Genomic DNA, 23,785 nt, shown 5'->3' with positions numbered 1-23,785 from the left:
ATAGTTTTAGTAGTTTTATATTTTACATTAAATTCCTGATCCTTTTTTTAGAGAGAGGGTCTGTCACCCAGGCTGGAGTGCAGTGGCACAATCTCGGCTCACTGCAGCCTCCGCCTCCTGGGCTCAATCTATCCTCCTACCTCAGCCTCTCGAGTAGCTGGGACTACAGTATGCGCCACCATGCCCAGCTAAAAGTTTTTTTGTGTGTGTATTTTTGGTAAAGACGGGGTTTGTCATGTTACCCAGGCTGGTCTCAAATTCCTGGCCTCAAACCATCCGCCAACCTTGGCCTCCCAAAGTGCTAGAATTACAGGCATGAGCCACCATGCCTGGCTCCCCGATGCATTTTGAGTTAATTTTTGTATTAGGTGAGAACTTCCCAAAAATCAGTTGGGCAGGGGTGTGTGTGTATGTATGTGTGTGTGTGTGTGTGTGTGTGTGTGTGTTTGAGACAGGGTCTCACTCTGTTTTCCAGACTGGAGTGCAGTCGTGCAACCATGGCTTACTGCAGCCTCTACCTCCCAGGCTCAAATGATTCTCCTGCCTCACACTCCCAGGTAACTGGGACTACAGGCATGTGACACCATGCCCAGCTAATTTTCTTAATTATTTGTACAGACAAGGTCTCGCTGTGTTGCCCAGGTTGTTCTTGAACTCCTGGGCTCAAGCAGTTCTCCCTTCTTGGCCTCCCAAAGTGCTGGGATTACAGGTGTGAGCCACCTCACCTGGCCAGTTGGGTTTTTTGGTGTGAATCTGTTATTGGATTCTTTGTTATGTTCCACTGACTATTTGTCTGTCCCTCCACCAGTGGCACACAGAATTGATTATTGTTGGCTATTCATGTCTTGAAATCAGGTAGACCAATTCCTCTCACTTCAATCTTCATTTTTCAAATTTGTTTTAGCTATTGTGGTCCCTTTGCTTTTTATATAAATTTTATATAAATTTCCATATAAATGTTTTCCATATAAATTTGTGTATATTTATAAGAAATCTTGTTAGGACCTTGATAGAAATTGCAATAAGCCTGTATATCAGCCTTAAGAAAATTGGCATTCTTACTATATTGAGTCGTCTGATCTCTGAACACACAGTATGTCTCTGTGTGTTTAGGTCTTTGACTTCTTTCATCAGCATTTGGTAGTTTTCCACATACAAGTCCGTACATGTTTTGTTAGATTTGCCCCTAAATCTTTTTTTTGGTTTGAGTAATTGTAAATGATATTGTATTTTTACTTTCAGTATACATGTGTTCATTGATGGTATATAGAAATACAATTGATTTTTTAAATATGCTTATTGTGTATACTGGACACTGCTGAACTTATTAATTCTAGGAGTTTATTTGTAGATTCTTTCGATTTTGCATGTTTATAATTATGTTACATGCAAACAGGAACAGTTTTATTTTCTTCTTTTACAATCTTTATGTCTGTTTCCTTTTCTTGCTTCACTGCACTGGGTAGAACTTTCAGCAATATGTTAGATAAGAGTGGTGAGAGTGGACATCTGTCCTTGCTCACAATCTTATGGGAAAGTATTATCTTTCCCCATTAAGTATAGTGTAGCCTGTAGGTTTTTTTGTACATGCTGTTTATCAAATTGATCTTCCTTTTTTTCTGAGATATTTTGCTATGAATGGGTATTGCATTTTTTCAAATACTTTTTCTGCATCAAATTTTATGATCATTTGGTTTTTCTTCTTCAGTCTATTAATATGTGGACTTAAACGGACTAATTTTCAAATATTAAACCATTCTTAATCCCTGGAATAAACCCTACTTGGTCAAGTTGTATAATTCTTTTTATATATTGCTGAATTATATTTGCTAATATTAATAGTAATAGACTTTTTTATATCTTTCATGAGGGATATTTTTATGGTTTTCTTTTTTGTACTGTCTTTGTCTGGTTTTAATATCAGGATAATACCAACTTCATAAAGAAGTTGTCAGGTTTATGTATGTAGAGTTGTTTGTAATATTCCTGTATCCTTTTGGTGTCTGCAAAACCTGTAGTAATGTACACCCCGTTTCATTCCTGATAGTATAATTTGTGTCTTCTCTCTTGCTAGTAGGTTTGTCAGTTTTATTAATCTTTTCAAAGAACCAGCTCTTTCTTTTTTTTCTCTTTTCATTTAAATTGATTTCTGCTCTTTATTTCCTTCACTGGGTTCATTTTGCTCTTCTTTTTTAGGTGCTTGAGGTAGGAGGAGCTTGGATTACTGATTTAAGACCTTCCTTCCTTCCTTCCTTTCTTCCTCCCTTCCTCCCTCCCTCCCTCCCTCCCTCCCTCCCTTCCTTCCCTCCTTCCCTAAGTCCCTCCCTCCCTCCCACGCTCCTTTCCCTCCCTCCCTCCCATGCTCCTTTCCCTCCCTCCCATGCTCCTTTCCCTCTCTCCCTCCCCTTTCTTCCTTCCTTACCTCCACTTCCTTTTTTTTTTTTTTTTAACAGGGTCTTGCTGTTTTACCTGGGCTGGAATGCAATGGCATGATCATAGCTCACTGCAGCCTCAAACTCCTTGGCTCAGGCAATCCTGCCTCAACCTCCAAGTAGCTGGGAGTATAGGAAATGCCACCATGCCCAGCTACTTTTCTAACTTTTCTCTTTTGTTTTCTTTCTTTTCTTTTCTGTCTCTCTGTCTCTTTCTCTTTTTTTTTGGAGAGAGACGGTATGACTATGTTGCCCAGTGTATTAGTCCGTTTTCACACTGCTGGTAAAGACATACCCTAGACTGGGCAATTTACAAAAGAAAGAGGTTTAATGGACTTACAGTTCCACATGACTGGGGAGGCCTCACAATCATGGCTGAAGGCAAGGAGGAGCAAGTCACATCTTACATGGATGGCAGAAGGCAAAGAGAGAGCACTTGTGTAGGGGATCTCCTCTTGATAAAACCATCAGATCTTGGGAGACTTATTCACTGTCATGAGAACAGCATGGGAAAGACTTGCCCCCATGATTCAATTACCTCCCACCCTGTCCCTCCCACAAGTTCATCTTGAACTTGGGAATTCAAGATGAGATTTGTGTGGGGACATAGCCAAACCATATCACCCAGGCTGGTCTTGAACTCCAGAGCTCAAGGAATTCTCCCACCTCAGCCTCCCAAAGTGCTGAGATTACAGGCATGAGCCACCACACCTGGCCTTTTTCCTTTTCTAATGTATGCATTTAGTACTAAAACTTTTCCTCATGGCACTGATTTAGTTTATCACTGTGTAATGATGTCAGCATATTACCAGTTCAAGTGAAGTATAGAAACCTTAATTGTCTACATACATTTAGAACCACAATAGATGGTTTTATAATTTTTGCTTCAATCGACAAACATAATTTAGGAAACTCAAGAGAAGTGTATTGTACTTATTACTGTGTTTTCCTCCTTGATATTCCAGGACTACTACTTTTATCATTTTCTTTCTGTTTAGAAACTTGAGCCATTATTTTAGGTAGCTATGCTGGTAACACATTTTCTTAAGTTTTCCTACATTTGAGAATATCTTGATTTCTCCTTTATTCCTCAAGGTTGTTTTCACTAGATACAGGTTTCTGCATTGACAGTTCTTTTCTTTTAGCACTTGAAACATTTTGTGCCACTTCCTTCCGGCCTCCATAGTTTCTAAAGAAAAATCTGCTGTCATCCTAATAGTTTTACCCCTACAGGCAAGATATAGTTTTTCACTTCCTGCTTTCAATGGTTTTTTGTCTTTATTTTTTATGTTGTTTATTGTTATTTATTTATTTATTTATTTGCTACAGAGTCTCACTGTCGCCCAGGCTGGAATGCACTGACACAATCTTGGCTCACTGCCACCTCTGCCTCCTGGGTTCAAGCAATTCTCGTGCCTCAGCCACCTGAGTAGCTGGGATTACAGGTGTGTGCCACCACGGCCGGCTGCTTTTTGTATTTTTTTTTTTAGTAGGAACAGGGTTTCACCACGTTGACCAGGCTGGTCATGAACTCCTGACCTCAATCGACCCACCTGCCTTGGCCTCCCAAAGTGCTAGGATTACAGACGTGAGGCACTGCGCTCAGCCTTGTCTTTAGTTTTCAGATGTTTGACCATTATGTGTCCATGCAGGTTTCATCAGGTTTATGCTGTTTGGGGTTTGTTCAGCTTGTTGAATCGGTAGGTTTATGTCTTTTGCCAGACTTGGGGAGTTTTCAGCCATTATTTCTTCCAGTAATTTTACTACCCTACCCTTTTCTTCCTCTCCTTCTTGGACTCTAATGAGACAAAATATTCGTTCTTTTATACTTCTACAAGTCCTTTGTACTCTGTTAATGTTTTTCATTCTGTTTTTCTCTGTAATTCAGATTGAAGAATTCTGTTTTCTGGCTTCCAATTCACTGATTCCTCTGTCCCCTCCATTCTCTATTGATTTTATTCATTGAGTTTATTTTTGTTATTGTATTTTTCACTTCTTAAACTTTCCATTTGGGTCTTGATATCTTCTATTTCTTTGCTGAGACCTTCTGTTTTTTCATTTGTTTCAAGTGTGTTCATAATTGCTCACTGAAGTATTTACAAGGTGCTGTTTAAAAATCTTTGTCAGGTAATCCTAACACATATTACTCAATGTTGAGCATCTGTTGATTGTCTTTTTTTAATTCAGTTTGAGATCTTCCTAGTTCTTGGTGTGATGAGTGATTTTTTTAATATACTGTAGCTTGGACATCTTGCATATCATGTTATGAGGCTCTAGATTTTATTTAATCATTTTATCTGGCTCCTTTTGACAGTGCTCCATGAGGGGAAGTGGTGGGAGGTACCACTTCATTACTGCCAGGTGGAAGTAGAAATTCATGTTCCTCGCTCTGACACTTGAAGGGAGGGGCAGGGAGTTTCTTGTTACTGCTAGGTGGAGTAGGCATTCTGGCTCCTCACCAGGCTTCCACTGATAACTCCTTGGCTGGGAAGGACTATAGTGCTTTGTTACTCTCCCCATGTGGCCTCCACTGACATTACAGGAGGGTATATGGCCTAATTGTCATGAGGCAGTAATGCAAGTCCTGAATGTCAAGTAGGCCTCCTTAGATACCACCCCAGAGTAGATGGCGATGGGTACCTCATTACTGCCAATTGGGGTGGAAGCCAGGCTCCCTGTGTGGTTTCCACTGACACTCACTGGGGACTGGGGAGGCTTTTCTGTGCATACGAAGGAAATGACTTTTTTTTAAATGTCAGTAGTTACTGTGATTTTTTTTTTTTTTTTTTTTTTGAGACGGAGTCTCACTATGTGGCGCAGGCTGGAGTGCAGTGCTGCAATCTTGGCTCACTGCAACCTCCACCCAAGGGTTCAAGCAGTTCTCCTGCCTCAGCCTCCTGAGTAGCTGGGATTACAGGCATGAGCCACCATGCCCAGCTAATTTTTGTATTTTTAGTAGAGACGGGGTTTCACTATGCTGTCCAGGCTTGTCTCCAACTCTTGACCTCAGGTGATCCACCTGCCTCAGCCTCCCAAAGTGCTGGGATTACAAGTGTGAGCCACCGTGCCCAGCCTAGTTATTTTGATTTTATAGGATAAGAAAAAAGGAGGAGGGAAGAATAAATGCAAAAAGGAGGAAAGTATAGGTATGGTTGAGACTGGTGGAATGGAATTACTGTTGATTGTATGTGTTGATCAAAAGCAGAATGTTAATTTTTTTTTTGTGATGGTGGTATACACTTTGTCCTAAACTTGAATTTACTACTAGTTTCAACAAAGCTTCATAAAAATTAGTTTCAACAAAGCTTCATAAAAAATTTGTGTTTTTCAGAGATACTTTAATAATTGATAAGCTAATAAAGATTTGCACATCCAGTTTATCATTTTTGTCTTGGTTATCAGAAAACTCTTAACTAAATAAAATGTATAGCATTTATGTTAGTCTACAGTGTACATGATTCATGTTTTCCTTTTACATGCTCTTTAATTTCTGTTTTAAACAGCTTTATTTTATACAAATCTTTTTTTTTTTTTTTCTTTTGAGACGGAGTCTCACTCTGTCGCCCAGGCTGGAGTGCAGTGGCAGGATCTCGGCTCACTGCAAGCTCCACCTCCCAGGTTCACGCCATTCTTCTGTCTCAGCCTCCCAAGTAGCTAGGACTACAGGCACCCACTACCACGCCCAGCTAACTTTTTGTATTTTTAGTAGAGACAGGGTTTCACTGTGTTAGCCAGGATGGTCTCAATCTCCTGACCTGGTAATCTGCCCTCCTCAGCCTCCCAAAGTGCTGGGATTGCAGGCATGAGCCACCACGCCTGGCCTATACAAATCTTTTATATGAAATGCTCAACCTTTTTAGAACTAGCCAGGATATAGTAAATAAATAATGTGATACACATTCTTATATCTAGATTAAGTGAATCTAAGTCCTACATTTAGGATATGTGAAAATCTCAGGAATTCAGAAAGGCTTTTTTATTTACTTGTCTTCCCTTCCCTGTTGCTGCCACATTAGATTATAATTAGAAGTCTCTGATTAGTCTCTGTGATTGCCCTTTTTGAACTACAGAATGTGTAGTAGAATGTATAATTCCTGTAACTTTCTTTTAAAACTCTGAATATCCTTCATGAGGGTTGTCAATTACTAAGCAAATGGTGTTTGTTAACTGGTGTTTAACTGTTAGTAGAACCTTTGTATTTACATTGTAAAAGGATCATTAGTAGTAAGGGTCAGAGTTAAATTAGCAACTAATTTTAAGTGTATTTGGAGTGGCTGAGATATGTGAATCTACTTTTTCAACAATAGATTTTATTAAATCTAAATACAGGCCAAGTATTTCTGATGAAAATTTAGCATTCAAATTGAGATGTGGTATAAGTGTAAAATGCTTACCAAAATCAAAGACTTACTACCAGAAAAGGAACGTAAAATGTCTTATTAATACTTTTTATGTTGATTGCATATTGAAATGTTAAAATTTTTTATATTTTTGATGTATTCGATTAAGTATAATAGTAAAAAATTTAAAATAAGCAAATTGGTGACTAGTGGAATAGTTAAGTAATTTCAGGAAAACAGCAAAAATCTCTTGATTTCCTTTATTTTTGTTATTATTATTATTATTATTATTATTATTTGAGATGGAGTCTCACTTTGTCGCCCAGGCTCGAGTGCAGTGGCGTGATCTTGGCTCACTGTAACCTCAACGTCCCGAGTTCAAGTGATTCTCCTGCCTCAGCTTCCCAAGTAGCTGGGACCACAGGCACATGACACCACATCTGGCCAATTTTTGTATTTTTTGTAGTGATAGGGTTTCACTATGTTGGCCAGGCTGGTTTTGAACTCCTGACCTCAAGTGATCACATGCCTCGGCCTCCCAAAGTGCGGGGATTACAGGCGTGAGCCACCACACCTAGCTTTTTTTAATTATTTTTTTAAACCCAAACCTCACCGTCTTGGTTTCCTTTATAACCCTCCTAGGAATGGGGCTTTAAGTAGCTTAGCAAGGTAGCAGAGCAAACTATCTTAAAACTGGAGATTTTGATAGACAGGGCCTTTGAGTCCCAAACTAGCATTAGAAAATCGAATTCTCTGGCCGGGCGCGGTGGCTAATGCCTGTAATCCCAGCACTTTGGGAAGCCGAGGCAGGCGGATCACGAAGTTAAGAGATCGAGACCATCCTGGCCAACATGGTGAAACCCCATCTCTACTAAAAATACAAAAATTAGCTGGGCATGGTGGTATGCGCCTGTGGTCCCAGCTACTCGGGAGGCTGAGGCAGGAGAATTGCTTGAACCCGGAGGCAGAGGTTGCAGTGAGCCGAGATTGCACCACTGCGCTCCAGCCTGGTGACAGAGTGAGACTCCGTCTCAAAAAAAAAAAGAAAATCTAATTCTCAACTGTAAGGTTCTATGGTCATTAATGATCTGAGAAATTGGGGGTGGTGGCATACAATTACATACACAGATTTATAAAATATGAGCAGTGATTCCCTAACTCTTCAGTTAGACTAAAAACATTTGTTTATAGATTGACAAACTTGTTTTGAATTTTTAAATTAGGTGACTAATAAAGGTACCAGAAGAATATGGCTGCACAAATACCAGAATCTGATCAGATAAAACAGGTAAGGTATTCTAATTAAGGGGAAAAGATTTTGCAAAAAAATGTAAGGTGCTACTAATGCCACCATGTCAGGCTGGGTGCAGTGGCTCACATCTGTAATCCCAGCACATTGGGAGGCCCAGGTGGGTGGATCACTTGAAGTCAGGAGTTCAAGACCAGCCTAGCCAACATGGTGAAACTCCGTCTCCTAAAAATACAAAAACTAGCTGAGCGTGCTGGCGCACACCTCTAGTCCCAGCTACGTGGGAGGCTGAGGCACGGGAATTGCTTGACCCAGGAGGCAGAGGCTGCAGTGAGCCGAGATTGTGCCATTGCACTCCAGCCTTGGTGACAGAGCAAGACTCCATCTCAAAAAAAAAAACCATGTCAGTGGTTTCACAAAACAATTGTTTCATTTCCAAAATGGATATTAAATGTTATAAAGTGTATGTATTTTTCTTGTTCTTTTTTTTTTTTTTTTTTGAGACAGTCTCGCTTTGTTGGCCAGGCTGGAGTACAGTGGCACGATCTTGGTTCACTGCAACCTCCATCTCCCGGGCCCAAGCAATTCTCCTGCCTCAGCCTCCTGAGTAGCTGGGATTACAGGCATGCGCCACCCACGCCTGGCTAATTTTTGTATTTTTATTAGAGACAGGGTTTCGCCATGCTGGCCAGGCTGGTCTTAAACTCCTGACCTCAGGTAATCCGCCCACCTCGGCCTCCCAAAGTGCTGGGATTACAGGCATGAGCTACCGCGCCCGGCCAAGCATATATATTTTTCATCTGACTGATAATCAAGGAAAAATTAAATATTCAACTAGAAAATAAAACTATTCTGTAGATCATGCTGTACCCATTTAAGTCAGCATAATAACTATGATTTCAAGTGTTATAGTATATTTTGTCTAAATTTTGTCTTAAAATACCAGTAATTTAAGTTTCAAAGCATCTTTGTTTTAAAAACCAAATACTAAAGAACATTCTGGTTTGTTTGTAGTTTAAGGAATTTCTGGGGACCTACAATAAACTTACAGAGACCTGCTTTTTGGACTGTGTTAAAGACTTCACAACAAGAGAAGTAAAACCTGAAGAGGTATGAAAAGTGTTACTCACTAAAATTCTCCAAGCCTGTCATAAACACTATAAGTAGGATCCCCTTAAGCATTTCACTTGTTCCTACTTATTACAGGAATTTAGACTACCTTTTATGTTCCATTGCTTGGAAGAAACTGAAGCAGCCACTGAACCACGGCATTGAGTTTAACGGTGCCAAATTTAATATGACAGTTACATTGTACCAAGTCAGACCATTTTAGAGAAGATGCCTGCAGCTGCTGAGTTACTGTTTTCACAACAAAGATTCTTACTAATTAGCTTTCAGCCAAGATGGCCTACCTAGAGAAACTTGGCACAGCCTTTCTGTATGGCCCTGGGAATTCTGGTTGGCTTTGGAAAAAGCAAAGCTTGACTTTGGTGGCTCATATTGAAAACCTCATCCTATTAGAAGTCTTAACTTTTTTTTTTAAGACAGAGTCTCGCTCTGTTACCCAGGCTGGAGTGCAATGACATAATCATAACTCACCGTAACTTTGAACTCCCAGCACGTTGGGAGGCCAAGGCAGGTGGATCACTTGAGCCCAGGAGTTCGAAACCAGCCTCAGCAACATGGTGAAACCCTGTCTTTACAAAAAAATACAAAAAAAAATTAGCTGGACATGTTGGTACATGCCTGTGGTCCCAGCTACTCAGGAGCTGAGGTGAGAGGGTCACCTGAGCCCGGGAGGCAGAGGCTGCAGTGAGCTGTGATTGCACCACTGTACTCTAGCCTGGGTGACAGCGCAAGACCCTGTCAACAACAACAACAAAAAAGCACCAGCCCTCATCTCTACTAAAAAATAAAACGAAAAATTAGCCAGGTATGGTGGTGTGTGCCTGTAGTCTCAGCTACTCCAGGGGCTGAGGTAGGAGGATCACTTAAGCCCAGGAGGTTGAGGCCATAGTGAGCCACTGCACTCCACCCTGGGCAACGGAGAGAGAACCTGTCTCAAAAAAATAAATAAATAGGCCGGGCGCGGTGGCTCACGCGTGGAACTTCAGCACATTGGGAGGCTGAGGCAGGCGGATCACGAGGTCAGGAGATCAAGACCATCCTGGCTAACACAGTGAAACCCCGTCTCTACTAAAAATACAAAAAATTAGCCAGGCATGGTGGCAGGCACCTGTAGTCCCAGCTACTCGGGATGCTGAGGCAGGAGAGTGGCGTGAACCCAGGAGGCGGAGCTTGCAGTGAGCCGAGATCACGCCACTGCACTCCAGCCTGGGTGACAGAGCGAGACTCCCTCTCAAAAAATAAATAAATAAATAAATAAAATTAACAAAAAGTAAAAGGTTGAGAATTAAGAATGCTGTTTCTCATAAAAAGTTACTACTGGGTCTACATTTTAACAATCGAAACAAGAAGACAGGAATGTGGGCTTTCACTTAATACACTTGCAGAAAATCTAGTCCAGAAGCTTCTTGAAAACAGAGACTTATCATTGCTCTTACTGACTACAAACTGGCAGGCATTCAATATATATTAATGCTTGTCCGTGGATGAAAGTATCAATTAAAAGCTATAATCAGTTGCTGCCAATTAGTACTGTTTAATTCTCAGATATATTCAAAGAAAAGCAAACTACCCCACTGATTGTTTTAGAATACATGCATTTTAAAAAATTCATATTTTTGTGTTGCCTCTTGGATCTTCCCTTTTCATTCCTAGACCACCTGTTCAGAACATTGCTTACAGAAATATTTAAAAATGACACAAAGAATATCCATGAGATTTCAGGAATATCATATTCAGCAGAATGAAGCCCTGGCAGCCAAAGCAGGACTCCTTGGCCAACCACGATAGAGAAGTCCTGATGGATGAACTTTTGATGAAAGATTGCCAACAGCTGCTTTATTAGAAATGAGGACTCATCTGATAGAATCCCCTGAAAGCAGTAGCCACCATGTTAAACCATCTGTCATGACTGTTTGGCAAATGGAAACCACTGGAGAAACAAAATTGCTATTTACCAGGAATAATCACAATAGAAGGTCTTATTGTTCAATGAAATAATAAGATGCAACATTTGTTGAGGCCTTATGATTCAGCAGCTTGGTCACTTGATTAGAAAAATAAACCATTGTTTCTTCAATTGTGACTGTTAATTTTAAAGCAACTTATGTGTTCAATCATGTATGAGATAGAAAAATTTTTATTACTAAAAGTAAAATAAATGGAAATATCACTGAACAGTTGTTTATACTGTATGGTACCATAGTATTCTCACTGGACTGTGGATACGTTGAAATGTTTTTCAATCAGGATCATCCTCCAAGCATTCCTGTTCATTCATGTCTGCCTCAAATTGCTGGTGAATACATAAAATAGTTACTTGCTAATCATTTCAACGCACGATCCTTTTCTTGCCTCCCTTGTGTCAGGGTGGGCATTACATATATATATATTTTTTTTTTTTTTGAGACGGAGTTTTGCTTTCGTCACCCAGGATGGAGTGCAATGGCGCGATCTTGGCTCACTGCAACCTCTGCCTCCCAGGTTCAAGCAATTCTCCTGCCTCAGCCTCTCAAGTAGCTGGGATTACAGGTGTGTGCCACCATGCCCAGCTAACTTTTGTATTTTTCGTAGAAATGGGGTTTCACCACGTTGGCCAGGCTGGTCTCGAACTCCTGACCTCAGGTGATCCGCCTGCCTCAGCCTCCCAAAGTGCTAGGATTACAGGCGTAAGCCACCGTGCCTGGCCACATATTCTTATCTTACCTATGTTTTCATATATCTTCAGGAAACAATCCCATCTGCCCTAGTTTGGGAATGTTTAAGAGTTGACTGTTATACTGTAATGGAGTTCATGTTTGTGTTTTGTTCAAACGCTGACAGTCAAATATGATAGATTCCAAGGCTTGCCAATGATAAAAAGTGAACCAAAGTTAATGTCTTTTGGCTAATGAATCCTGAAATGAATCCAGGCTTTTGCAGGAAATTCTAGTTGATGCATACATATACCAAGCAGTTTAGTAAAATGGAAGTGGACTAAAACTTACTAATCAACTGGCTTATGAATGGATTTCATTTGATACCATTTTAAACCTATATTTAAGAGAATGCTAATTAGCCTGTATGTTTAAATTTACCAAAGTGATTTCTATGTTTTGTATGTTAATGGAAGTAGAAGTATTGTTCTGCTTTAAGACTGAACTGTTGAAATACGGATAATACTCAAGAAAATATACAATTTATTATAGTCAAAGGAACATGAAGAATAGGCTTGCTTCTGTTAAAGGAGCCAAAAATTCAGAGATTTCACTTATTTAAGATTTTGGGCAATTCACACACATACTTTGATATTTCTGTGTAGTCAAGCATAACATAGCTATTTACTGTGTACATTTCACAAAGATAATTAAATATGTGCTCACCTGGCAAATAAGGGGAATTTTGTGCAACAGCATCTCAAATACCTTGGGAGGGAGTGTGTGTTTGAAAACTTTCAGAAGTTCCCGTGGTTGCTCACACACTAAAAGGGCATTGCCGAGGTGTTGAACCCCCATTCTGTGCTCTCCTGAAACAGAATGACAAGTTTTGAGCAAAATTTTAAAGTTCTTTAAAACAGACATTCTACAAATCCAAGAAAGCAACAAGCATTAAAAATTAAAAGCATATCAAACTAAAGACTACTTAGACAAGTCTTGTGAAGAGTAGACTACAAATATGAGGGAAGATGTTGAGCTTCACAGTGGTGAAGCGGCAATATTAATAATTTTGAGCCAAATTACAGCAAGTATAATCTTACTGTTTAGAAGTGCACTCTTGCATTGGAAATGCTCGTGTTCTATAATTTGGGTATGGAGGGAAGAGGATACTGAGGTTTTTTGTAAGCAGTTGTCTGCTTTTATTAATAACTGATAGGTTATCTTTACATGTGTGATTGATAAAATATTATAGACGAAACATCTGATGTTCCAACTAAATGGAACTTAAAAAAAATAGATTTCACTATCAAAGAGTTGAAACAAGATTTAGTGTAACATGAATTACATACCCCGAGGAAAAAAATAAGAGATTTATGAACTCTTGATTTCTAAGCACAGTTTTAAAATGAGTTTTAGGATGATTGGCTTTGAAGTAACAACAAATGAAAATATGTGAAGAGTGAAAATTAATCATAGCATTTCTGTTTAAGTTAGAACATGGAATGACTTTAATCTCACTCCCTTGTTTTACTTTAAGGAAACTGAGGCAAAGATCAGTGAAATGATGTAAAGTTTCAATGCTGATTAATGCTAGCATTAGGAATATAATCTAATTTTCTGACCCTTCAAACTAGAGTACTGCCTCTCTTCAGGTATTCAGTAATCACAGGAGTTGAAATATTCACATACTTCATATAACTAGGTAGAAAATAAAATATGGCCCTACAGGTAAGTATAATAATAGATTTTTATTAGCTGAAACTAGTTTTCCATTTATCAGTTGAAATACATGGTCATAGGAAGAGAAGAGTGCGTGACAGAAAAAAATGCTTTCCAAAGATTTGTATTAAGCTTAAACAATAGGGATATGTCCTGACTTAAATACATTAATTTTACATTTTCAACATAAGATATAATAGTGCCTGTTCTCAAGATTGGTGGTGCTAACTGCCAAACAATCAATTTGGTCAAATAATTCAACCAACCAATAAATTCAATCACACCAGCTACTCAGAAATTTCAATCAAAATTATTGGCCCTATGGTCTCATATAGACATAGCCACCATTGAGATGGCTACAGAACTATATTTTACCTGACAGAAAATGACGAAAATTGTGGGTGGTAGCAAAGGGTAGTGGAGAAAGTTAAGAAGACAGCAGAAAACTGGGTGAAAAATTGCCACATTGGATAGAATACTGTACTGGTTGGTTCTCAATGTTTTAGTAACCTAGGGAGATTTTTTAAAAAATATTGACACCTGGGTTCCAGCCCCATAGATTCTGATTTAATTGGTTTGGGGTTTGATGAAGAATTAAAGAATAAGCAGCCAAGACCGAGAACTGCAATATAAGTAAAATATGGAAGTATAAAACTTCTGTAAAGAACTATTGGGGGCTGGGCGTGGTGGCTCACGCCTGTAATCCCAACACTTTGGGAGGCTGAGGAGGGTGGATCACTTGAGGTCAGTTCGAGACCAGCCTGGCCAACATGGCAAAACCCAGTCTCTACTAAAAATGGAAAAATTAGTCAGGCATGGTGGCACACACCTATATAATCCCAGCTACTTGGGAGGCTGAGACATGAGAATTGCTTGAAACCGGAAAGCTGAGCCAAGATCATGCCACTGCACTCCAGCCTGGGTGACAGAGTGAGACACTGTCCCCCAAAAATAAAAAAGCTATTAAATAATTTCGCAGTTAAAAATTTAAAAACCCAAGTTTGCAACGTGTGTTCAGATCACCTCTAAATCTAATTAAACTATTACATCATAGCTCTTAAGCATAAAGTAAATAGGAATAAAATGTGATAAAATACGTTATCTTTTTTCTTTTGACTTATAATTCAGAACTTTCTTTCCCACAATTTGAGGGCCCTTGTTTACAAAAAAGAATATAAAATTATGAGTACAAAATTACTAGGGGTGGCTGGGCGCGGTGGCTCATGCCTGTAATCCCAGCACTTTGGGAGGCCAAGGCGTGTGGATCACTTGAGGCCAGGAGTTTGAGACCAGCCTGACCAACATGGTGAAACCCTGTGTCTACTAAGAATACAAAACTAGCTGAGTGTGGTGGTGCATGCCTGTAATCCCAGCTACTTGGGAGGCTGAGGCAGGAGAATTGCTTGAACCTGGAAGGCAGAGGTTGCAGTGGGCTGAGATGGCACCATTGCACTCCAGCCTGGGCAACAAGAGTGAAACTCCATCTCAAAAAAAAAAAAAATTGCTAGGGGGCCTTAGAGGCCTATGCAAATAAAGGTCTTTAGACATAAGCTTCACAGGTTTATGTAAAGTCACTTCTGTTTATATCATTTAAGTCAGTTGTAACTGTACATTTTGTCATCAATATTTAGCAGGTATTTTTAGTCCATTTCAAAAATTACTCCATCTAAAAGCAAAAATTATTAATATTTAGCATGTATTTTTAGTTCATTTCAAAAATTACTCCATCTGAAAGCAAAGACCAATACTAAATAAAATACTAAAATACAAATTACAGTGATTAACGTGCAATGATTTTGAATGCCTGCAACTTTTTCATTTCTCAAAACCTTTATAATGGTTTTAAGCCACTGAATAAAAATCTCGGCCATTGCTGTGAGTTGTCTAGGATTTTGACTTCTTCTTTGTTTTTATAAATCCTGGAGGATGCTGCTTACAGATTGGAAAATAAAACCTTTTGGAAAAAAAAAAAAAAAAACAGAGGCAAAAACAGGTACAGGCACTGTGATATGCAAGGGAGTTTGCAACACTTAAAAAATATATATACATTGTACTGATGGGTGTAATGCTGATTTATCCAGCAACATCAGTTACTTCTTAAATTAAGAAGCCTCAAGACAAATTTTCCTTTCCAGGGTTTAACACCAGAATAAGGACATTATGATTATAATATTTATACAATAATAATATTATCTACCATCATTTTGCCTGACAATATTATGAAGTTTTCTCAAATCCATCTGGAATTAGGTAGGAATAAATTATTTATTTATTTATTTATTTATTTTTTGAGCCGGAGTCTTGCTCTGTCGCCCAGGCTGGAGTGCAGTGGTGCGATCTCAGCTCACTGCAAGCTCCGCCTCCCAGGTTCATACCATTCTCCTGCCTCAGCCTCCCAAGTAACTGGGACCTGCAGGCGCCCGCCACCATGCCTGGCTAATTTTTTGTATTTTTAATAGAGACAGGGTTTCACCGTGTTAGCCAGGATGGTCTCGATCTCCTGACCTCATGATCTGCCTGCCTCGGCCTCCCAAAGTGCTGGGATTACAGGCATGAGCCACCGTGCCCAGCCGGTAGGAATAAACTATAACTCAAAATATGACCATTAAGTGTAAGATAGCCCCGACAGGCATCACTCCACTAAACACAGTAAAAGAATGGACATTCATAGGGAATTAATTTATCAACAAAGTAAATAAGTATTAAGAATATTCTAAGAAAGCAGGAGCATTTTTATAAAGCAGTTAGAATTTTTTAAAGTTGTTTTGTTTGTTTTCTTGAGACAGAGTCTCTGTCTCCCAGGCTGGAATATAGTGGCAAGATGATGGCTCACTGCAACCTCAAACTCCTGGGCTCAAGTGATGCTCTCACCTCCGCCTTCTCAGTAGCTGGGACTACAGGCACATGCCATGGTACCCAACTAATTTTTAAAGTTTTTTGTAGAGACAGGGTCTTGCTTTGTTGCCCAGGCTGTTCTTAAACTGTTGGCCTCAAGCAATCCTCTTGCCTTGGCCTCCCAAAGTGTTGGGATTACAGGTATGAGCCACCACACCTGGCAAAAAGTTTTTATTCTTAACATTTAGTCACTTGGAAAACTCACTGACTTAGAATTTTATATAACAATAAATGAGGTATTTTTGTATTTGGCTTTGCTACTCCGTTTGCCCACTTCCAAGTCTACGACTTGAACACTAAATGCTAACATAATGCAAGAGTACAGTGTGATGAAGTGAACAGGCTGGGATAGTTTTTCTTTAATGAGGGAAGTTGGCTAACACATCCAGCTAGTTATTTGACATACAAATACTAATCAATAAATATTTCTCAAGTATAAGCTGTCGTAAGTAACTTACAAAAGAACATTTACATTCTTACCTCTAGATAACCAAAGTTCTCCCATCCGTACCTCTTGCAAGAAAAGTTCTTGCAACTTTTTATTCTTCGCTGGATCCCACAACTAAAATATTCATAAAATATTCAACAATGAGTAATGAATGTAAGGTATATGGTTACTGATCAAATTATTTTTTATTTAAAAAGGACATCTTGGGCCGGATGTGGTGGCTCACGCCTGTAATCCCAACACTGGGAGGCCGAGGTGGGCGGATCACCTGAGGTCGGGAGTTCGAGACCAGCCTGACCAACACGGAGAAACCCCGTCTCTACTAAAAATACAAAATTAGCCAGGCGTGGTGGCGCATGCCTGTAATCCCAGCTACTCGGGAGGCTGAGGCAGGAGAATCGCTTGAACCTGGGAGGCAGAGGTTGCAATGGGCCAAGATCACACCATTGCACTCTAGCCTGGACAACAAGAGCGAAACTCTGTCACAAAAAAGAAAGAAAGAAAAAAAAAGGACATCTTGAACCTAGTCTCTAAATCCAAAGTATGACAAATGTAGTTGTTCTTTATAATATTTAAACCAATTTTCTAAAATGGGATTATTTTAAGTGATTTAAAAAAACATGACATATTTGTTAGGTTGAGATGCTTATAATAAATAACTCTCATCCCATATTTTACCCAGCCACATATAGCAGAAATCCTACTGTAATTAATATAACAAAGGTAGTTTTGTATGTTGCAAAATTATTTTCTTGCCCAGGATATTAACAGTGCTTGTTGATTTGGTTGCATAATTTCTCTGGCTTACAAGGTCATTTTGGTCTTTTAGTTGTGAGACCTGTTCATGCAGCAGTAACTCTAATCAGGGAAACAAAAAACTATGCTAAGCCTTCTGTACTCACGCCCTCAAAAGGAAAGGGACAAAGGACGTGGTGGGGGGTTGGCAGGGGAGTGAGTGTTCAGAAGGATGCTTTGGTTTACTGCGGTTGGTTCATGAAGGCGACCATGGCCACAAGATGGCATCATCATTGGTACTACACCTAGGGCTGGTCTTTCAAGGTACACTGTGTAAACCCTAGCCCAAAATATCAACTCCACTGCCAGTTACTTCAGCTCCAATGTTTCAAATCTGTACGGTTTTCGTTTTTGTTTTCCCCCAATAATTTTCTTTTTAAAATGCAATGAGCCTGGAAAGGGGTCACTTTTTTTTTTTTTTTTTGAGACAGAGTCTTGCTCTGTCACCCAAACTGGAGTGCAGTGGCGCAATCTCAGCTCACTGCAAGCTCCGCCTCCTGAGTTCACGCCATTCTCCTGCCTCAGCCTCCTGAGTAGCTGGGGCTATAGGTGCCCATCACCACGCCCAGCTAATTTTTGTATTTAGTAGAGATGGGGTTTCACCTCGTTAGCTACGATGGTCTCGATCTCCTGACCTCGTGATCCTCCCACCTCAGCCACCCAAAGTGCTAGGATTACAGGCGTGAGCCACCATGCCCAGCCAGGGGTCACCTTTTAAGCTTGTATCATCAAATATACTAATAATCAGTAACATCAGAGGTTTTACTCAATAGATGTTTAGTGAGCACTGGCAACGGCAGGACACTCAAGGAAAAGCTGGAAGGAATTGGAGACCAAGACCCCTGTGCCCATCCCCAAGGAGCCACAGTCTAATAAAGGGAAAGTGATCATGTAGGTACAACAAGAAGTCCAATGTCCTCTGGGGCTCAAAGTACAGAGACGTTACATCTAGTTGGAGAACTGTCAAAGGCTTCTCAGAAAAGATAGTGTTTGAGATGTGGAGAGGTTCAGTGAAAGTTTGATGAGGAAAGTATAAGCAATGCAAAATTGCAGGTAACATAGCAAGTGAACTTAATTAGCTGGATTATGATAGGGTAAATGTTGGTTTGTTTTTTGAGACAGAGTCTTGCTTTGTCGCCCAAGCTGGAGTGCAGTGGCGCAATCTCGGCTCACTGCAACCTCTGCCTCTCGGGTTCAAGTGATTCTCCTGCCTCAGCCTCCTGAGTAGCTGGGATTACAGGCGCACGCCACTATGCCCAGCCAATTTTTATATTTTTAGTAGAGACAGGGTTTCACCATGTTGGTCAAGCTGGTCTCAAACTCCTGACCTCGTGATCCACCCACCTCAGCCTCCCAAAGTGCTGGGATTACAGTCCTGAGCCACCGCACCGGCCATAATAGGGTAAATGTAGCAACAATATTACCATTATTGAAGGCCAGCTATAAACTAGGAACTTTACATATATTATTTCCAATCCCTAGGAAAATAAGGCAGTCAATCGAAACAGGCACCCATCAAAGGCATAGCGCCAAGCTGAGGCTGGTTTTTTTTTTTTCTTTTTTTTTTTTTGGAGACTGAGTCTCACTCTGTTGCCCAGTCTGGAGTGCAGTGGTGTGATCTTGGCTCACTGCAACTTGCAGCTCACTGCAACCTCTGCCTCCCACGTTCAAACGATTCTCTTTCTTCAGCCTCCCAGGTAGCTGGGACTATAGGCGTGCGCCACCATGCCTGGGTAATTTTGCATTTTTAGTACAGATGGGGTTTCACCATGTTGGCCAGACTGGTCTTGAACTCCTGACCTCAGGTGATCCAATCACCTCGGCCTCCCAAAGTGCTGGGATTACAGGTGTGAGCCACTGCACCCAGCAAAGCTGGTCTTTAATCTGCAGAGGAGGGAGCTACTGCAAGGAATTACATATTCAGAGCTGCCATTTAGAAGAAATTTACTCTGACAGCATAAGAATAGAGGCAGGGTGACAAGTTAGGAAACTATTACAATAACTTGGGTAAAAGGTAATAAAATCCTTTAGTTGCAGGGAAGTAACAGAAATAGACAAGTGGGAGATATATATATATATATATATATATATATATATATGCAATAGAGCATTTGAAAATAAGAATTGGTCATTGTTTACGATGGATGAAGTTGATATTTAAACAAGATGAGTCAGGGTCATAGCAGGGAGGCTAGTGACACCAGGAGCATCATAAGGAAACAGGAGTAGGCACAGTGGCAAGGTGGGGGAGATGATGAATTTACTCTGGGACACACTAAGGTGAGGTGCCAACAGAATGTCCAGATGACAGAGTCTGGTAGGCAGATGAAACTTGGGACACCAGGTCTAGAGTAGTACATTTGAAATCACTTTTGGAGAAGGGAAGGATCTTCTAGGGAGTGGGGGAAGAATACAGAACCCAAGGCCCGTGTTTCACAAAGCATCACCTGAAGAAGCTGTTAAAACTGCAGTTTCTTGGGCTCCACCCAGACCTACTGAATCAATCTCTGGGAGTAGGGCCCAGGAATTTGCATTTTTAAACAAACTCTTCAGGTGATTCTTATGGATCCTAAAGTCTGACAGTCACTGTGCCAGTAAGAATTTCCCAGGCCACTGGATCAGGATTGCTGGGATCAGGGTCAAATAATCCATATTTTAACAAATGCTCCAGGTAAATCTAATGCAGCAATGGACCATACTTTGGGAAAGTCCTGGGAAGGAGAGGAAGAAAGACCCTAGAAAAGGTGAGAAGAGACTCTTTCTCTGCTTTGGTTTATTCATCTGTAAAATGAGAATAGAGGCCAGGCACAGTGGCTCCCTCCTGTAGTCCCAACACTTCAGGAGGCCAAGGCCGGCAGACTGCTTGAGCTCAGGAGTTCAAGACCAGCCTGGGCAATGTTGTGAAACCCATCTCTGTAAAAGTACAAAAAGTAGCCAGGCATGGTGGTATGCACCTGTAGTCCCAGCTATTTAGGAGACTGAGGTGGGAGAATCACCTAACCCCAAAAGGGTTGAGGCTGCAGTGAGCTGTGGTCATTGCCACTGTACTCCAGCCTGGGCAACAGAGTGAGACCCTGTGTCAAAAAAAAAAAAAATTAGAATAGAGTTGTGACAATTATATGAAAGAACATTTGAAAAATCCTGCTTGTGCTGCTTCCTCACTTGAAATAATTTATTATTTCATGTATGGGAAATAATATTAACAATTTATTAATAATTATTGATTTATATCAATAAATTATAGTATGACTTAGTTATGGCATAATTAATATGAATATAATTAGATTATAATTCAAATATAATTAATTTATATTAATATAAATCATTTATTATTTCCCATATGAACTGCCATTGACTGATTTTCCTGTCTTCAACTTCCTTTCTCCACACTGGAACCAGAATTGTCTTATTTAAAAAATAAAACCAAAATAATTGTGTCTGTTCTCTGAAATAAAGTCACCATCATTAGTTATCCATCACAACAGAAAAATGTCCTGACTTTTCAGTTTGGCATTCAAAGTCCTCCACAATAAGACACTAAACTCACCCTCAGTTATCTCTCTGGCCATAATACTCCTTGAGTATTACAATTTCATGTTCTGTGCCTCTGCACAAGGTGTTTCCCTCTGCCTACAATGAACAACAATATTCAACAAACATTTGCTGGGCACCTACCGCACTAGACTCTGTTCTAGGCACTGGAAACAATGGAGAGTAAAAAACAAAGTCTTCCCTCACAGAGCTTAGTATAATAAACAGAAAGCATTAATCAAATAATTACACAAATGTGCAAGTGAAACCATGGACAATGACGAGGGACATGGAGCTGTATGAGGCTCTGTCCCAGTCAAGTCAGGGAAGGTATCTCCATTCCCATGTCCAGCTCTTTGGACACTCCCTACCCAGTTAACTATGTCAAATGGGCTTTTATTCTCTACTGTGATTCCATTTTGAAACCCCAGAAGTGTCTTTGACTCCGCCTCTCCATTACCCTTTACTCAGTCGGCATGAACTGTATTCTTCCCAGTTAGCACTACCACCACCATAGTTCAGGATTTTTATTACCTCTCAACTAAATTGCTGCAATAGCTTGTTTTCTCTTCCAATCCATTAAGTACACTCCTGCCTCATCAATCTAAGAATATTTCTCTTCTGCCTTTCTTTGCTTCTTTTTAAAAAATTTCTGCTTAGAAATCTTCAGTAATTCCTCCATTGAATCTCAATTCCTTAACCTGGCCTTCAAAGCAAGCCTTCCCTAATTCAATCCCTACTTTCGCTCTCCAACCTTACCACCCACTATTCCTCAGTATGACTCCTTTGCCAAACTGGTTTACTGCATGTGCTTGGCAGATGCCCCACTTTGCATCTTTATGCACATGCTGTTTCCTCCATCCTGTATCCTCTCCCCTGAAACCAAGCCACAAATTCATCATCCTTCCAGGCTCAGTTCAATGCCACTTCCGCTACAAAGTCTCCGGAAAAACTGCATGTTTCAAAAATGGCTACCGCAATATTCCCGGTCACACAAGTGCTTTCAAAACCTTGCTATCCCTGTTGAGAGGTAGAATCTATTTCCTCTCCCTTTAAATTGAGTAGGCTTCAATGTTGCCAGAAGTGGTACCATCTGCTCTTCCACATGGGCACATGTTCTAGTTCACATGCATGTGCGTTCTCTCTCTCTATACACACACACACGCACACACACATATATATATATACACACACATACATATATGTGTTTGCTTGCCCCTTGGGACACAGCCCATCACGCAAATGAAGAATCTCAGATCACACAGACATGTGTAGGTGCTCTGGCTAACAATCTCAGCTAAGTAAACATCCAGCATCAACTGCGGATTGCTTGTGGCCAGGAGTTCTAGTTCAGCCTGGGCAACATAGGAACACCCTTGTCTCTTTCTTTTTTTATAGACAGTGTCTTGCTCTGTCGCCCAGGCTGCAGCTGCCACCTCCCGGACTCAAGCAATTCTCCTGCCTCAGTCTCCCGAGTAGCTGAGACTACAGGCACACGCCACCACTCCCGGCTAATTTTTGTATTTTTAGTAGAGACAGGCTTTCACCATGTTGGCCAGGCTGGTCTCAAACTCCTGACCTCACGTGATCTGCCCGCCTTGCCTCCCAAAGTGCTGGGATTACAGGCGTGAGCCACCAAGCCCGGCCCGCCTCTTAAAAACAACAAAAAGGGACTAATCAAATTTTGCCGCAGAGATTTAGAAAACACGAAGATGCCTTCTGCTTCTGAGCTACAAAAAAGGCCCTGCGGGAAAACAATCTAGAAGTTACTGCCATGTGACCGTGGCCAGCCTGGGTTTTTAAGTGTCCTGTGCGGCTCTGACAGGGCAAAAGGCTCCTCTTCCTTCTTCCAGTTAAAAGTTCCCGTTGTACAGTGTTTTGCTTTACAGCTGCCTTTTTATAACTCCAACTTCTTCCTCCTTCCTTCCCTCCCTTTTGTGAGAGGAGAGTGACTGGGCCTGAGGCGGTGCGTGGCGCGGGAGGGCAGGCCTCCTCCCGGGCACGGGCGGCTGAGGAACTACCTGCTGCCAAGCCCGCCAGGAGCCAAGCAACCCAGCGAGCCCGGACCTGCGTCTACTAAGCTACCTGTGCGGATCGAAAGCACTGCACCTGCGTGCCCCGCTCCTCAGCATTTTGAGGCTCGGCTCTTCTTTCTGCGAACACAACACGGCACGTGCTGGCTGGGAGGCCCGTCCCGAGGCAGGCGTGGGCCCAGTGGTCCTGCCTGCCCGGGCGCCGCTGGCCCTTCGGCAGAGGCTGCAGCGTTCACGGCCCGGCCTCTCACTGGGGGTGCCCTCCCGGCCGGCAGCCCGCCCGCGCTGCCCGTCCCGGCCGCGCCTCCGCCTCGGTCCCACTCACTGTCCCGCAGGCGGCGCTTGAACGCGGGGTCCCCGCGCCGCTTCCGGTCGAGGTAAATACAGTAGCCCAGGAAGGCGAAGGCGCCACAGGCCGCCGCGGCGGCCAAGAGGCCGAGGAGGAAGCGGACGGAGGGCATCTGGCCGCGGGCGTCCCACAGGCCGAGCGTTGGGCGCGGGCCGGCCGGCAGGGGGCGTCGGCGGGGCGGCCCATCCGGCCTCGGGGCCTCCTGCGCACCCGGTGGCGCGTTGACGCCTCGC

At 41.4% G+C, this 23,785-nt stretch overlaps 2 protein-coding genes across 9 annotated transcripts in view; one reads left to right on the top strand and one right to left on the bottom strand.

The window, feature by feature from the left end:
• Positions 1-11,324, top strand: part of TIMM9 (translocase of inner mitochondrial membrane 9) — a 19,121-nt gene extending 7,797 nt beyond the window's left edge. For 6 of the 7 annotated variants that reach the window (XM_024231968.3, XM_024231969.3, XM_024231967.3 and 3 more), the window contains 3 exons: positions 7,996-8,060; positions 9,036-9,131; positions 10,803-11,324. In XM_024231968.3, the coding sequence (XP_024087736.1) occupies positions 8,022-8,060; positions 9,036-9,131; positions 10,803-10,937 (270 nt within the window). In that variant the 5' untranslated portion in view covers positions 7,996-8,021 and the 3' untranslated portion in view covers positions 10,938-11,324. Of the gene's footprint in view, positions 1-3,761; positions 3,878-7,995; positions 8,061-9,035; positions 9,132-10,802 lie in introns of all 7 variants that reach the window. The other variant, XM_054530690.2, reaches the window with a different exon arrangement.
• Positions 11,269-23,785, bottom strand: TOMM20L (translocase of outer mitochondrial membrane 20 like). 2 transcript variants are annotated; one of them, XM_054530687.2, is made up of 5 exons: positions 23,529-23,785; positions 23,256-23,323; positions 16,877-16,958; positions 12,509-12,651; positions 11,269-11,442 (listed from the first exon to the last, which is right to left on the bottom strand). In XM_054530687.2, the coding sequence occupies exons 1-5, from the start codon at positions 23,662-23,664 to the stop codon at positions 11,389-11,391; spliced, it is 483 nt and encodes a 160-aa protein (XP_054386662.2). In that variant the 5' UTR covers positions 23,665-23,785; the 3' UTR covers positions 11,269-11,388. The 2 variants fall into 2 exon arrangements, with proteins under 2 accessions (XP_054386662.2, XP_002824843.4); XM_002824797.6 differs by having other exon boundaries at positions 23,280-23,323; positions 23,529-23,784.

Source organism: Pongo abelii, chromosome 15 (genome assembly GCF_028885655.2).
Source record: "Pongo abelii isolate AG06213 chromosome 15, NHGRI_mPonAbe1-v2.0_pri, whole genome shotgun sequence".
In the NCBI taxonomy this organism is placed as follows: Eukaryota; Metazoa; Chordata; class Mammalia; order Primates; family Hominidae; genus Pongo; species Pongo abelii.
This window is presented reverse-complemented; position numbering and strand designations above follow the sequence as displayed.

What these genes read in the sequence shown, in the direction of transcription:
- TOMM20L (XM_054530687.2), bottom strand. Translation starts at nt 23,664, where the DNA reads ATGCCCTCCGTCCGCTTCCTCCTCGGCCTCTTGGCCGCCGCGGCGGCC. An exon ending in CAAGCGCCGCCTGCGGGACA is followed by an intron (nt 23,324 to 23,528) that starts GTGAGTGGGACC and finishes TTGTGTTCGCAG; the next exon opens with AAAGAAGAGCCGAGCCTCAA. An exon ending in AGTGCTTTCGATCCGCACAG is followed by an intron (nt 16,959 to 23,255) that starts GTAGCTTAGTAG and finishes TGAATATTTTAG; the next exon opens with TTGTGGGATCCAGCGAAGAA.